General features: G+C 45.7%; 1 protein-coding gene across 1 annotated transcript; it reads left to right on the top strand.

The window, feature by feature from the left end:
- Positions 1–2,862: 2,862 nt before the first annotated feature.
- Positions 2,863–6,094, top strand: LOC118399805 (achaete-scute homolog 5-like). The gene is made up of 2 exons (XM_035796041.2): positions 2,863–3,009; positions 4,804–6,094. The coding sequence occupies exon 2, from the start codon at positions 4,956–4,958 to the stop codon at positions 5,598–5,600; it is 645 nt and encodes a 214-aa protein (XP_035651934.1). The 5' UTR covers positions 2,863–3,009; positions 4,804–4,955; the 3' UTR covers positions 5,601–6,094.
- Positions 6,095–17,370: the final 11,276 nt, after the last annotated feature.

The following is a 17,370-nucleotide window of genomic DNA, read 5'->3' as shown; positions in this document are numbered from 1 at the left end:
CATATTTGGAGGAGGAGCAAGTCAAATAGCAACTTAATGAGGGCATATTGATGTTGTTTTTACGGGCTGGCCATTCGAGTCCACACTAATCGTTATCTGGAGATGACGGATGTTCGGGGTCTTTTAAAGAATGTCGTCTGCGTTTGATGTGAGTGTGTGGGTGTGCATACGTGTGTGATGTGTGTAATAGACAGACACGGCTGCAACTCAATCCCCCTCTCCCTGACTGTCTGTGACTCAGTCCCAGGCTCTTGTGTGAACCTTACTTTTCTCTAATCACAGAGAGCACACGCTCAGACCTGTCCCAGGCCACCCTGCAAATCACATCACATTTACATTTATTGTCATTTGAGTCATTTAAAATTGTTTTAACTAAATAGAAAGAGTGAAGTCAAGAAATGGCTCTAATTTTGTTTTTAAATGGCATGGTAAGAAACAAGTGGCACACAGAGTATCTTACATGTTCAACATACCACGATGAACACACAGAGTATCATACATGTTCAACATACCACGATGAACACACAGAGTATCATACATGTTCAACATACCACGATGAACACACAGAGTATCTTACATGTTCAACATACCACGATGAACACACAGAGTATCTTACATGTTCAACATACCACGATGAACACACAGAGTATCTTACATGTTCAACATACCACAGTGAACACACAGAGTATCTTACATGTTCAACATACCACGGTGAACACACAGAGGATCTTACATGTTCAACATACCACGATGAACACACAGAGTATCTTACATGTTCAACATACCACAGTGAACACACAGAGTATCTTACATGTTCAACATACCACGATGAACACACAGAGTATCTTACATGTTCAACATACCACGATGAACACACAGAGTATCTTACATGTTCAACATACCACGATGAACACACAGAGTATCATACATGTTCAACATACCACGATGAACACACAGAGTATCATACATGTTCAACATACCACGATGAACACACAGAGTATCTTACATGTTCAACATACCACGATGAACACACAGAGTATCTTACATGTTCAACATACCACGATGAACACACAGAGTATCTTACATGTTCAACATACCACGATGAACACACAGAGTATCTTACATGTTCAACATACCACGATGAACACACAGAGTATCTTACATGTTCAACATACCACAGTGAACACACAGAGTATCTTACATGTTCAACATACCACGATGAACACACAGAGTATCTTACATGTTCAACATACCACGATGAACACACAGAGTATCTTACATGTTCAACATACCACAGTGAACACACAGAGTATCTTACATGTTCAACATACCACGGTGAACACACAGAGGATCTTACATGTTCAACATACCACGATGAACACACAGCAGCAAACACAGTGCAGTGCAATCAATGCCATATAGTAAACACAATCAGATGATGATAAAGAACAATGTTGATTCAGACGATGGTTAATAGCAGAATCAGGTACTATAGCATTTACTGGGCCTGTGCATTTGCTCTGTTTAATTAATGGATCTACACTGAGTGTACAAAACATAAGAAACCCCTGCTCTTTCCATGACATAGACTGACCAGGTGAATCCAGGTGAAAGCTATGATCCCTTATCAATTTAACCTGTTAAATCCACTTTAATCAGTGTAGATGAAGGGGAGGAAACAAGTTAAAGAAGGACTGTTAAGCCTTGAGACAATTGAGACATGGATTGTGTCTGTGTGCCATTCAGAGGGTGAATGGACAAGACAAAAGATTTAAGTGCCTTTGAACGGGGTATGGTAGTAGGTACCAGGTGCACTGGTTTGTGTCAAGAACTGCAATGCTGCTGGGCTCAACCGTTTCCTGTGTTTATCAAGAATGGTCCACCACACAAAGGACATTCAGCCAACTTGACACAACTTTGGGAAGCATTGGAGTCAACATGGGCCAGCATCCCTGTGGAATGCTTTCAACACCTTGTAGAGTCCATGCCCCGTGTAAATTCAGTGTATATTTCACATTGTAGGAGAACAGGAAGAGTGTGCTTTCTAGAAAGGGGGTCCACCCAATGAGATCCTTTATTTATTAAATATCTTCAGTGATTTCTATGGTTCTACCTAAATGACTAGACTGTTTAATCAGTGTTGGAAGTAGAGGATTAGGGATAGGAAACAGCAAACAGTCATTCTCAGGATGAAGCTCTGTGATTCTGCTCTGAACCAGTAAACCTGGCTATTACTGCAACTGACATTTAGCAGCAGTTTGAACAGTCCCTTCCTTTAAGACAATGAACAACAGGATGAAAAAGGAAATGATCCTTAGTTGTCAGAACAATGTAATTCTCTTTAAGACAATGCTTACTGCAGTTGACTCAATCAGCAATATGAAATTAAACACAAATCAATAGTGTAATGAGGTTTTTTTCATGCTGAATTACTGGCGCTGATGCTCTGTCTCGGAGATCATTGAGTCCTGTGTGGCTCAGTTGGTAGTTCATGGTGCTTGCAACACCAGAGTAGTGGGTTTGATTCCCACTGGGTCCAGTCTGGAAAGGTACCAGAATGTGTGCTCTTGCTGCTGTAAATTGCTCTTGATAAGGACGTCTGCTAAATCTGTCTGACTCGACATTACTTACTGCGGTGTTGACAAGCTTGTCATTAATGTCAAACTATCATTACATTCTTGAATCAAACATTGGGAATGGGTGTGTTTATAAAATTCCACTTCTTTATGCTACAAACACTTTCTTCATCTCAGTTGATTTCCCAACCATCTCATTGTGGGCGGGGCCTCCAGGGGTGAGAGCAGGTAAGAGCTGGGATCCACCTTCAACGTGACACACAACTACAGAGAGACCACACCACCACGGAATACCTGAGAGGGAACGCACTGAGGTCCTGACTGCAGAGAGAGACTACCCCAGGCTGGCTAAGGACTTTCCCGTCTCCCCCTGAGCACCTGGAGGCCTGGTACTCAATGTGGAGGAACCTGAGTCTCATCTGTTCATCTGAAGGTAAGATGGAGAGAGTAGAATGAACACATCTTCAATGGAGGAAACACATTTGACTATTTGCATTATGTACGAGTCCATGCAAATAAATGCAATGAACTGTGTCATGTGACATGTAAATAATGCAGGATGAAGAGGTGTTAGTGTGGCCAAACAGTAAATATCCATAGTAGGCCTAAATATCTACAGTAAATATATATTATTTGTTCTGTCTTATATATAATAATAATATATGCCATTTAGCAGACGCTTTTATCCAAAGCGACTTACAGTCATGTGTGCATACATTCTACGTATGGGTGGTCCCGGGGATCGAACCCACTACCCTGGCGTTACAAGCGCCATGCTCTACCAACTGAGCTACAGAAGGATCAGTAAGTTCGATTCAATGGACTGAAAAAGGATGCATTGTACATTATGCTTTAATATGATATCTTATGTTTGGTTCTATGATAATAATATAATAATATAATAATATATAATAATATAATAATATAATAGTATATATAGATGGCGAGTATAGCTAGATAATTCTTATTCATAATATAGTTTTAGATTATATGAATACCATTGTACTTATGAATTACAAGACATTGTAATTCTGCTTGTATTCCATCTATTCTATCTAAGTCCTAATACCTTGAGCAGCATCGCAATAGTGGAAACCAAGACTGTTCTCAGGGCAGACCTGGTTGTAGCTAGACATGTTTGAGTCACGTCAGGGACAATTTTAGCATTTTAGCTAACCCTATCCCTTTTTCTAACCTTAACCTAATTATCCTAACCTGCAACGATAATTCTCCTAACCAGCTGTGTAAGTCCTCCTAACCTGCTACGAAAAGTCACTTTTGCTCGTCAAAACCAGCCCAGCCCTGAGAACAGTCTTGGTTTCCACTAATGCGATACAGCATACTTTGAATGCAAAGAAAGACTCAGCAGGCATGATTCCTCCTCTTGATGATTGTTTTTTTTCCCAGTACTTCAAAATACAGTGTTATCTGGTGGGGGTGGTGTGTGCCTGTGTGTGTGTTTAAAATGGTTACTTCAAAAGACATATACAACTGTCAATGTTGTATACAATAACCCTCTCTTTCAAATGCCAAAGTGGTTTTGGCAGAAGTTCCACTGTCTTTGGGAAACCCAACACTGGCTTAAAGAGAGGGGAATTCCTCTTCTCTCTCTCTCTCTCTCTCTCTCTCTCTCTCTCTCTGTGTCTCTCTGTCTCTCTCTCTCTGTGTCTCTCTCTCTCTCTCTCTCTCTCTCTCTCTCTCTCTCTCTCTCTCTCTGTCTCTGTCTCTCTCTCTCTCTCTCTCTGTCTCTCTCTTTCTCTCTCTTTCCCTCTCTCTCTCTCTTTCTCTCTATCTGTGCAGTAGAGGGAGAGAAGAGAATGAAAGAAAGAGAGATTGGAGAAGAAGAGGAGGGAGAGAGGGATTATAATATATTTTAAGATTATTGAGGGAAATTACAGTTCCGCCCACAATATTAACCCTTTCATGTGACGTTCATTGTTGCTTCTCAGAACAATTGACTTTTGATTTACAAAAAAGTCCAAGTAGATTAAAGCCAGAGTAGTCCAGAATTTGCATACTCTCATTGCAATAAAAAAATTAAGATTCTCAAGGAACCGAAAATATCCTCAAGTGCAGCTACCTAATCCCTTACCTCTGAAGTTTATATATAGCCTCACTTCATCTTTATATACATGCAATAATCATCATTATCCTCAAAAAGTCCCTTGTTTGATGAAGGCGTCTCATAAGCTCTAAACTTTCATCCTGTCTTAATTCACATCCACAGATCTACAAGAGGAGAGGAGAGCAGAGGAGAGTGTTTGATGATGAAGCGGAGGAAACAACAAAACAAAGTGATTCACTAACTTGCCTCTTCGATTCCTAATCCATCAATTTGTCCACAGAGGATCTCTATCTCTGTTCCTTTACACCATCAACATGAGTGCTGCCTTCTCCCACCCATTCGTAGATCAGCGGCCCACTTACCTTAACAGAGGCAGCATACTGCCATACAGACTGTCTCCCTCTAGTGGCCACTCTGAGAACCGCACCCACTCCCATTCCCACCACCTCCACTCTGACCCTCTGGCCCACACCGTGCCCTTACTCCTCTATCCCACCACCATGGATCCCCGAGGCCTCTATGACGCCTCGTTCCGGGGCCACCGAGGCCCCACCCTGCTCCCATACTTATCTCCCTTCCACCATGGGCGCTTCGGGGTGTATGAATGCCCCTTCGAGCCGGCGTTTCTACAGAAGAGGAACGAGCGGGAGCGTCAGAGGGTAAAGTGTGTGAACCAGGGCTACGCCAAGCTTAGGGACCATCTGCCAGGGGGCGCCAGTGAGAAGAGGCTCAGTAAAGTGGAGACACTCAGGGCAGCGATTCGTCATATTAAATACCTGCAGGGTCTGGTGGAGGGGCAGGGGAAAGGGAGAGAGGGGCATGAGGAGGAACAGGCATGCCACAGCCCCAGTTCTGCTCCATGTAGGACAGAAGACTCGGGACACAGAGATGGGGGGTCAACTCGCTCTCTCTCACACTCTTCCAGTATCTGTGGGGAGACAGAGGGCTCTGGGACCTAGGGGATTATGGGTAGTGTCGTTTGTGAGAGGGACTGTGGATGGAAATTTGTAGAAAGGGTGTGAGTACCCCCTCTCCAAGGACTGCTCACCACAACATCACACCCTGAGCACAAAGATAAACAATGTAATACTTTTCCGTTTGATACTGTGTTATGTATTGGCAATGTGTATTGTTTTGTGACACTAAAATGTTGTACCAAACCACTTTGGAAATCTGATTATGTAAAAAGAAAAATACACTTCTGATTTTAAGATCAACACCTGAATCTCTGAGAGCAATGAATTCAATAATGCTTCTACACCTGCATTGCTTGCTGTTTGGGGTTTTAGGCTGGGTTTCTGTACAGCACTTTGATATATCAGCTGATGTAGGAAGGGCTATATAAATACATTTGATTTGATTTGAATAAGTATGCAATGTTTATTGTATTTCGAAAGGAGAAACTGATCACTGTAGCGACACATTACGGTTTGTTATCAAAATAAACGTTCATTTTATTATAGCGCATTACTTCTTTTGGAAATTTCAGTGTGATATTGAGTGAAAAAACAGACATTTGATTCCTTTTTTAACACACATAGTCTTGGAAAAGAAGCAGATTCTACAACGGGACAACTGATACTTGTCTAATTAGTTGTAATAGTTTGGCATAATTGTGCTCATTCCTCAGACTTAGTTGACTGATGACTCAAACTAAATTTGTTTGCGAAACGTTCATAGGTATGGGGTTAGGCCAGAGCAATGAGTCTGGGTAGCCAGGCAACGGACTAAGGGCCTGTCACAAATGTTTGGTTGCTGAATTTGGGTTCTACATGTATATATACAGCACAAAGCCTTTCACATATATTGCACAAAGCATTAGAAATGATAGAGCACGAACTGATACTATAAATAGCAAGAGTCATAAGAGTGGCAACTGTTGACTTACATTACCGTTCAAAAGTTTGGGGTCACTTAGAAATGTCCTAGTGTAACGGATGTGAAACGGCTAGCTTAGTTAGCGGTGTGCGCTAAATAGCGTTTCAATCGGTTACGTCACTTGCTCTGAGACCTTGAAGTACCAGTTCCCCTTGCTCTGCAAGGGCCGCGGCCCTTGTGGAGCGATGGGTAACAACGATGCTTGGTGGTTGACTGTTGTCGTTGTGCACAGAAGGTCCCTGGTTCGCGCCCGGGTATGGGCGAGGGGACGGTTTAAAAAGTATACTGTTACACTTGTTTTTGAAAGAAAAGCACATTTTTGTCCATTAAAATGACATAAAATTGATCACAAATACAGTGTAGACATTGTTAATATTGTAAAAGACTATTGTAAGCTGGAAACAGCCTAGATGGCCAGCATCCCAGAGTTGCTTCTTCAATGTTGACGTTGAGAATGGTGTTTTGCGGGTACTATTTAATGAAGCTGCGAGTTGAGGACTTGTGAGGCATCTGTTTCTCAAACTAGACACTCTAATGTACTTGTCCCCTTGCTCAGTTGTGCACCGGGGCCTCTCACTCCTCTTTCTATTCTGGTTAGAGACAGTTTGCGATGTTCTATGAAGGGAGTAGTACAAAGCATTGTATGAGATCTTCAGTTTCTTGGCAATTTTTCACATGGAATAACTTTCATTTCTCAGAACAACAATAGACTGACGAGTTTCAGAAGAAAGTTCTTTGTTTCTGGCCATTTTGAGCCTGTAATCCACAAATGCTGATCATCCAGATACTCAACTGGTCTAAAGAAGGCCAGTTTTAGTGCTTCTTTAATCAGGACAACAGTTTTCAGCTGTGCTAACATAATTCCAAAAAGGTTTTCTAATGATCAATTAGCCTTTTAAAATTATGAACTTTAGCTAACACATCGTGCAATTGGAACACAGGAGTGATGGTTGCTGATAATGGACCTCTGCACGCCTATGTAGATATTCCATAAAAAATCAGCAGTTTCCAGCTACAATAGTCATTTACAACATTAACAATGTTTACACTATATTTCTGATCAATTTTATGTTTTTTTAATGTACAAAAAATTTGCTTTTCTTTCTAAAAACAAGGACATTTCTAATTGACCCCAAACTTTTGAACAGTAGTGTAGATCTCACTGGCAATAATTCCAACAAGATCTCATGGTTTGACACAGTCAATATTTGACATTTACCCGGGGGGATAAACGTTGAGTTTTGATGGTTAAGTATAGGCATTAATCACGATTGGTGAAGTTAAAGGGGCAGTGCAGTCAAAACTTGATTTTCCAGTTTTTTTAAAATACCAGTCAAAAGTTTGAACACACCTACTTATTCAAGGGTTTTTCTTTATTTGTAATATTTTCCACATTGTAGAATAATAGTGAAGACATCAAAACTATGAAATAACATATGGAATCATGTCGTAACCAAAAATATTTACTACATCAAAATATATATTATATTATGTCTACATTCAACTGGTAAATGTTGATTCTGATATGATTAAGACTTTTAAAAAATCCTTAATAGGGTGTGGTGCCTGGCCTTAAACTAGAGATATCCTTTTCTTTGTATGGGCTGTGTCTCAATCCAACACATCCGCTTACGTCGGCCTTCCGCATCTACGGTGATAAGTGTCAGAGCTACAATGCTGTTTGTCAGAGCAGGAGGCATCCTGAAAATTGGTCTTCTCATGAAATTGGTTTGCCTACATACTAACCACTCTATGGAAAGATGAGTCTCTTATGAACACAATGGTGTTCTCCAAAAGAAGGCATTCATTATCCTTTTAGGGGAAATCTGTGAGGAAACCAATACTTTTATCCCCCTACTATTTGGTAGTAGTTGGGGAAAGACCAGAGAAGTGACCACTAATGGATGACAGTGAATAAAACACACTACAGGTAAGTGCCCAGACGTCCAACGTTTTGACGGGGCAATAGTGGAACAACAAAGCATTAGTAAATATATCTCAATAATCTCATGTTTGCTCTTACCAGCGGTACAAGCAACACGCCATGACAACTATGTGCAATGTTTTATAAATAACAAAGCTAACTTGACTGAGAGTCTTTTAGGTGCCCTTTGGCAAACTCCAAGCGGGCTGTCATGTGCCTTTTCCTGGGGAGCTGCTTCCGTCTGGCCACTCTACCATAAAGTTCTGATTGGTGGAGTGCTGCAGAAATTGTTGTCCTTCTGGAACAATCCTGTCTCTGGGCTCTACAGACAATTCCTTCGAACTCTTGGCTTGGTTTTTGCTCTGACATGCACTGTCAACTGTGGGACCTTATATAGACAGGTGTGTGCCTTAACCACTCTCTCACCACTAGCTAGACCTTAACCACTCTCTCACCACTAGCTAGGCGTTAACCACTCTCTCACCACTAGCTAGACCTTAACCACTCTCTCACCACTAGCTAGGCCTTACCCACTCTCTCACCACTAGCTAGGCCTTAACCACTCTCTCACCACTAGCTAGACCTTAACCACTCTCTCACCACTAGCTAGACCTTAACCACTCTCTCACCACTAGCTAGACCTTAACCACTCTCTCACCACTAGCTAGACCTTAACCACTCTCTCACCACTAGCTAGGCATTACACACTCTCTCACCACTAGCTAGACCTTAACCACTCTCTCACCACTTGCTAGGCCTTAACCACTCTCTCACCACTAGCTAGACCTTAACCACTCTCTCACCACTAGCTAGGCCTTACCCACTCTCTCACCACTAGCTAGGCCTTACCCACTCTCTCACCACTAGCTAGGCCTTACCCACTCTCTCACCACTAGCTAGACCTTAACCACTCTCTCACCACTAGCTAGACCTTAACCACTCTCTCACCACTAGCTAGACCTTAACCGCTCTCTCACCACTAACTAGGCCTTAACCACTAGCAAGGCTAGACCTTAACCACTCTCTCACTACTAGCTAGGCCTTACCCACTCTCTCACCACTAGCTAGGCCTTACCCACTCTCACCAATAGCTAGGCCTTAGCCACTCTCTCACCACTAGCTAGACCTAACCACTCTCTCACCACTAGATAGACCTTAACCACTCTCTCACCACTAGCTAGACCTTAACCGCTCTCTCACCACTAGCTAGGCCTTACACACTCTCTCACCACTAGCTAGACCTTAACCACTCTCTCACCACTTGCTAGGCCTTAACCACTCTCTCACCACTAGCTAGACCACTCTCTCACCACTAGCTAGGCCACTCTCTCACCACTAGCTAGGACCTTAACCACTCTCTCACCACTAGCTAGACCTTAACCACTCTCTCACCACTAGCTAGACCTTAACCGCTCTCTCACCACTAGCTAGGCCTTAACCACTAGCAAGGCTAGACCTTAACCACTCTCTCACTACTAGCTAGGCCTTACCCACTCTCTCACCACTAGCTAGGCCTTAACCACTCTCTCACCACTAGCTAGACCTTAACCTCTCTCTCACCACTAGCAAGGCCTTAACCTCTCTCTCACCACTAGCTAGGCCTTACCCACTCTCTCACCACTAGCTAGACCTTAACCACTCTCTCACCACTAGCTAGACCTTAACCACTCTCTCACCACTAGCTAGACCTTAACCTCTCTCACCACTAACTAGACCTTAACCTCTCTTTCACCACTAGCTAGGCCTTAACCACTCTCTCACCACTAGCTAGACCTTAACCACTCTCTCACTACTAGCTAGGCCTTAACCTCTCTCACCACTAGCTAGGCCTTAACCACTCTCTCACCACTAGCTAGGCCTTAACCACCACTCTCTCACCACTAGCTAGACCTTAACCACTCTCTCACCACTAGCTAGACCTTAACCTCTCTCACCACTAGCAAGGCCTTAACCTCTCTCTCACCACTAACTAGACCTTAACCTCTCTTTCACCACTAGCTAGGCCTTAACCTCTCTTTCACCACTAGTTAGGCCTTAACCTCTCTCTCACCACTAGCTAGACCTTAACCTCTCTCTCACCACTAGCTAGGCCTTACCCACTCTCTCACCACTAGCTAGACCTTAACCACTCTCTCACCACTAGCTAGACCTTAACCACTCTCTCACCACTAGCTAGACCTTAACCTCTCTCTCACCACTAACTAGACATTAACCTCTCTTTCACCACTAGCTAGGCCTTAACCACTCTCTCACCACTAGCTAGGCCTTAACCACTCTCACCACTAGCTAGGCCTTAACCACTCTCTCACCACTAGCTAGACCTTAACCACTCTCTCACCACTAGCAAGGCCTTAACCTCTCTCTCACCACTAACTAGACCTTAACCTCTCTTTCACCACTAGCTAGGCCTTAACCTCTCTTTCACCACTAGTTAGGCCTTAACCTCTCTCTCACCACTAGCTAGGCCTTAACCACTCTCTCACCACTAGCTAGGCCTTAGCCACTCTCTCACCACTAGCTAGGCCTTAACCACTCTCTCACCACTAGCTAGGCCTTAACCACTCTCTCACCACTAGCTAGACCTTAACCTCTCTCTCACCACTAGCAAGGCCTTAACCTCTCTCTCACCACTAACTAGACCTTAACCTCTCTTTCACCACTAGCTAGGCCTTAACCTCTCTTTCACCACTAGTTAGGCCTTACCCACTCTCTCACCACTAGCTAGACCAACCACTCTCTCACCACTAGCTAGGCCTTAACCACTCTCTCACCGTTAGCTAGGCCTTAACCACTCTCTCACCACTAGCTAGACCTTAACCACTCTCTCACCACTAGCTAGACCTTAACCACTCTCTCACCACTAGCTAGACCTTAACCACTCTCTCACTACTAGCTAGGCCTTAACCACTCTCTCACCACTAGCTAGGCCTTACCCACTCTCACCACTAGCTAGGCCTTAGCCACTCTCTCACCACTAGCTAGACCTTAACCACTCTCTCACCACTAGCTAGACCTTAACCACTCTCTCACCACTAGCTAGGCCTGAACCGCTCTCTCACCACTAGCTAGACCACTCTCTCACCACTAGCTAGACCTTAACCACTCTCTCACCACTTGCTAGGCCTTAACCACTCTCTCACCACTAGCTAGACCTTAACCTCTCTCTCACCACTAGCTAGGCCTTAACCACTCTCTCACCACTAGCTAGGCCTGAACCACTCTCTCACCACTAGCTAGGCCTTAACCACTCTCTCACCACTAGCTAGACCTTAACCACTCTCTCACCACTAGCTAGACCTTAACCACTCTCTCACCACTAGCTAGGCCTTAACCACTCTCTCACCACTAGCTAGGCCTAACCACTCTCTCACCACTAGCTAGGCCTTAACCACTCTCTCACCACTAGCTAGGCCTAACCACTCTCACCACTAGCTAGGCCTTAACCACTCTCTCACCACTAGCTAGGCCTTAACCACTCTCTCACCACTAGCTAGGCCTTAACCACTCTCTCACCACTAGCTAGGCCTTAACCACTCTCTCACCACTAGCTAGGCCTTAACCACTCTCACCACTAGCTAGGCCTTAACCACTCTCACCACTAGCTAGACCTTAACCACTCTCTCACCACTAGCTAGACCTTAACCACTCTCTCACCACTAGCTAGACCTTAACCGCTCTCTCACCACTAGCTAGGCATTACACACTCTCTCACCACTAGCTAGACCTTAACCACTCTCTCACCACTTGCTAGGCCTTAACCACTCTCTCACCACTAGCTAGACCTTAACCACTCTCTCACCACTAGCTAGGCCTTACCCACTCTCTCACCACTAGCTAGGCCTTACCCACTCTTCTCACCACTAGCTAGGCCTTGACCACTCTCTCACCACTAGCTAGACCTTAACCTCTCTCACCACTCTCTCAAGCAGGCCTTAACCTCTCTCTCACCACTAACTAGACCTTAACCTCTCTTTCACCACTAGCTAGGCCTTAACCTCTCTTTCACCACTAGTTAGGCCTTAACCTCTCTCTCACCACTAGCTAGACCTTACCCACTCTCTCACCACTAGCTAGGCCTTAACCACTCTCTCACCACTAGCTAGACCTTAACCTCTCTCACCACTAGCAAGGCCTTAACCTCTCTCTCACCACTAGCTAGGCCTTACCCACTCTCTCACCACTAGCTAGACCTTAACCACTCTCTCACCACTAGCTAGACCTTAACCACTCTCTCACCACTAGCTAGACCTTAACCACTCTCTCACCACTAGCTAGACCTTAACCTCTCTCTCACCACTAACTAGACCTTAACCTCTCTTCACCACTAGCTAGGCCTTAACCACTCTCTCACCACTAGCTAGACCTTAACCACTCTCTCACTACTAGCTAGGCCTTACCCACTCTCTCACCACTAGCTAGGCCTTACCCACTCTCACCACTAGCTAGGCCTTAGCCACTCTCTCACCACTAGCTGGACCTTAACCACTCTCTCACCACTTGCTAGGGCCTTAACCACTCTCTCACCACTAGCTAGACTTAACCTCTCTCTCACCACTAGCTAGGCCTTAACCTCTCTCACCACTAGCTAGGCCTGAACCACTCTCTCACCACTAGCTAGGCCTTAACAACTCTCTCACCGTTAGCTAGGCCTTAACCACTCTCTCACCACTAGCTAGACCTTAACCACTCTCTCACCACTAGCTAGGCCTTAACCACTCTCTCACCACTAGCTAGGCCTCAACCACTCTCACCACTAGCTAGGCCTTAACCACTCTCTCACCACTAGCTAGGCCTTAACCACTCTCTCACCACTAGCTAGACCTTAACCTCTCTCACCACTAGCTAGGCCTTAACCTCTCTCACCACTAGCTAGGCCTGAACCACTCTCACCACTAGCTAGGCCTTAACCACTCTCTCACCGTTAGCTAGGCCTTAACCACTCTCACCACTAGCTAGACCTTAACCACTCTCTCACCACTAGCTAGACCTTAACCACTCTCTCACTACTAGCTAGGCCTTACCCACTCTCTCACCACTAGCTAGGCCTTACCCACTCTCACCACTAGCTAGGCCTTAGCCACTCTCTCACCACTAGCTAGGCCTTAACCACTCTCTCACCACTAGCTAGGCCTTAACCACTCTCTCACCACTAGTTAGACCTTAACCTCTCTCTCACCACTAGCAAGGCCTTAACCTCTCTCTCACCACTAACTAGACCTTAACCTCTCTTTCACCACTAGCTAGGCCTTAACCTCTCTTTCACCACTAGTTAGGCCTTAACCTCTCTCTCACCACTAGCTAGACCTTACCCACTCTCTCACCACTAGCTAGGCCTTAACCACTCTCTCACCACTAGCTAGACCTTAACCTCTCTCTCACCACTAGCAAGGCCTTAACCTCTCTCTCACCACTAGCTAGGCCTTACCCACTCTCTCACCACTAGCTAGACCTTAACCACTCTCTCACCACTAGCTAGACCTTAACCACTCTCACCACTAGCTGAACCAACCACTCTCTCACCACTAGCTAGACCTTAACCTCTCTCTCACCACTAACTAAACCTTAACCTCTCTTTCACCACTAGCTAGGCCTTAACCACTCTCTCACCACTAGCTGGACAACCAACCACTCTCTCACTACTAGCTAGGCCTTACCCACTCTCTCACCACTAGCTAGGCCTTACCCACTCTCAACACTAGCTAGGCCTTAGCCACTCTCTCACCACTAGCTAGACCTTAACCACTCTCTCACCACTAGCTAGACCTTAACCACTCTCTCACCACTAGCTACTAACCGCTCTCTCACCACTAGCTAGGCCTTACACACTCTCTCACCACTAGCTAGACCTTAACCACTCTCTCACCACTTGCTAGGCCTTCTCTCACCACTAGCTAGACTCTCTCTCACCACTAGCTAGGCCTTAACCTCTCTCTCACCACTAGCTAGGCCTGAACCATTCTCTCACCACTAGCTAGGCCTTAACCACTCTCTCACCGCTAGCTAGGCCTTAACTTCTCTCTCACCACTAGCTGACCTTAACCACTCTCTCACCACTAGCTAGGCCTTAACCACTCTCTCACCACTAGCTAGGCCTTAACCACTCTCTCACCACTAGCTAGGCCTTAACCACTCTCTCACCACTAGCTAGACCTTCCACTCTCACCACTAGCTAGGCCTTAACCACTCTCTCACCACTAGCTAGGCCTTAACCACTCTCTCACCACTAGCTAGGCCTTAACCACTCTCTCACCACTAGCTCCACTCTCTCACCACTAGCTAGACCTTAACCACTCTCTCACCACTAGCTAGACCTTAACCGCTCTCTCACCACTAGCTAGGCATTACACACTCTCTCACCACTAGCTAGACCTTAACCACTCTCTCACCACTTGCTAGGCCTTAACCACTCTCTCACCACTAGCTAGACCTTAACCACTCTCTCACCACTAGCTAGGCCTTACCCACTCTCTCACCACTAGCTAGGCTTTACCCACTCTCTCACCACTAGCTAGGCCTTGACCACTCTCTCACCACTAGCTAGACCTTAACCACTCTCTCACCACTAGCTAGACCTTAACCGCTCTCTCACCACTAGCTAGGCCTTAACCACTCTCTCACCACTAGCTAGACCTTAACCACTCTCTCACTACTAGCTAGGCCTTACCCACTCTCTCACCACTAGCTAGGCCTTACCCACTCTCACCAATAGCTAGGCCTTAGCCACTCTCTCACCACTAGCTAGACCTTAACCACTCTCTCACCACTAGATAGACCTTAACCACTCTCTCACCACTAGCTAGACCTTAACCGCTCTCTCACCACTAGCTAGGCCTTACACACTCTCTCACCACTAGCTAGACCTTAACCACTCTCTCACCACTTGCTAGGCCTTAACCACTCTCTCACCACTAGCTAGACCTTAACCTCTCTCTCACCACTAGCTAGGCCTTAACCTCTCTCTCACCACTAGCTAGGCCTGAACCACTCTCTCACCACTCGCTAGACCTTAACCACTCTCTCACCACTAGCTAGGCCTTAACCACTCTCTCACCACTAGCTAGGCCTTAACCACTCTCTCACCACTAGCTAGACCTTAACCTCTCTCTCACCACTAGCAAGGCCTTAACCACTCTCTCACCACTAGCTAGACCTTAACCACTCTCTCACCACTAGCTAGACCTTAACCACTCTCTCACCACTAGCTAGACCTTAACCACTCTCTCACCACTAGCTAGACCTTAACCTCTCTCTCACCACTAACTAGACCTTAACCTCTCTTTCACCACTAGCTAGGCCTTAACCACTCTCTCACCACTAGCTAGGCTAACCACTCTCTCACCACTAGCTAGGCCTTAACCACTCTCTCACCACTAGCTAGACCTTAACCTCTCTCTCACCACTAGCTAGGCCTTAACCTCTCTCTCACCACTAACTAGACCTTAACCTCTCTTTCACCACTAGCTAGGCCTTAACCTCTCTTTCACCACTAGTTAGGCCTTAACCTCTCTCTCACCACTAGCTAGACCTTACCCACTCTCACCACTAGCTAGGCCTTAGCCACTCTCTCACCACTAGCTAGGCCTTAACCACTCTCTCACCACTAGCTAGGCCTTAACCACTCTCTCACCACTAGCTAGACCTTAACCTCTCTCTCACCACTAGCAAGGCCTTAACCTCTCTCACCACTAACTAGACCTTAACCTCTCTTTCACCACTAGCTAGGCCTTAACCTCTCTTTCACCACTAGTTAGGCCTTAACCTCTCTCTCACCACTAGCTAGACCTTACCCACTCTCTCACCACTAGCAAGGCCTTAACCTCTCTCACCACTAGCTAGGCCTTACCCACTCTCTCACCACTAGCTAGACCTTAACCACTCTCTCACCACTAGCTAGACCTTAACCACTCTCTCACCACTAGCTAGACCTTAACCTCTCTCTCACCACTAACTAGACCTTAACCTCTCTTTCACCACTAGCTAGGCCTTAACCACTCTCTCACCACTAGCTAGACCTTAACCACTCTCTCACTACTAGCTAGGCCTTACCCACTCTCTCACCACTAGCTAGGCCTTACCCACTCTCACCACTAGCTAGGCCTTAGCCACTCTCTCACCACTAGCTAGACCTCCACTCTCACCACTAGCTAGACCTTAACCACTCTCTCACCACTAGCTAGACCTTAACCGCTCTCTCACCACTAGCTAGGCCTTACACACTCTGTCACCACTAGCTAGACCTTAACCACTCTCTCACCACTTGCTAGGCCTTAACCACTCTCTCACCACTAGCTAGACCTTAACCTCTCTCTCACCACTAGCTAGGCCTTAACCTCTCTCACCACTAGCTAGGCCTGAACCACTCTCTCACCACTAGCTAGGCCTTAACCACTCTCTCACCGCTAGCTAGGCCTTAACCACTCTCTCACCACTAGCTAGGCCTTAACCACTCTCTCACCACTAGCTAGGCCTTAACCACTCTCACCACTAGCTAGGCCTTAACCACTCTCTCACCACTAGCTAGGCCTTAACCACTCTCTCACCACTAGCTAGGCCTTAACCACTCTCTCAGCACTAGCTAGGCCTTAACCACTCTCTCACCACTAACTAGACCTTAACCTCTCTTTCACCACTAACTAGGCCTTAACCTCTCTTTCACCACTAGTTAGGCCTTAACCTCTCTCTCACCACTAGCTAGACCTTACCCACTCTCTCACCACTAGCTAGGCCTTAACCACTCTCTCACCACTAGCTAGGCCTTAACCTCTCTCTCACCACTAGCAAGGCCTTAACCTCTCTCTCACCACTAGCTAGGCCTTACCCACTCTCTCACCACTAGCTAGACCTTAACCACTCTCTCACCACTAGCTAGACCTTAACCACTCTCTCACCACTAGCTAGACCTTAACCTCTCTCTCACCACTAACTAG

This window comes from Oncorhynchus keta, chromosome 21 (genome assembly GCF_023373465.1).
Source record: "Oncorhynchus keta strain PuntledgeMale-10-30-2019 chromosome 21, Oket_V2, whole genome shotgun sequence".
In the NCBI taxonomy this organism is placed as follows: Eukaryota; Metazoa; Chordata; class Actinopteri; order Salmoniformes; family Salmonidae; genus Oncorhynchus; species Oncorhynchus keta.
Note: the sequence above shows the minus strand (reverse complement) of the source record. Positions and strands in the feature narration are given on the sequence as shown.

What these genes read in the sequence shown, in the direction of transcription:
- LOC118399805 (XM_035796041.2), top strand. Translation starts at nt 4,956, where the DNA reads ATGAGTGCTGCCTTCTCCCACCCATTCGTAGATCAGCGGCCCACTTAC.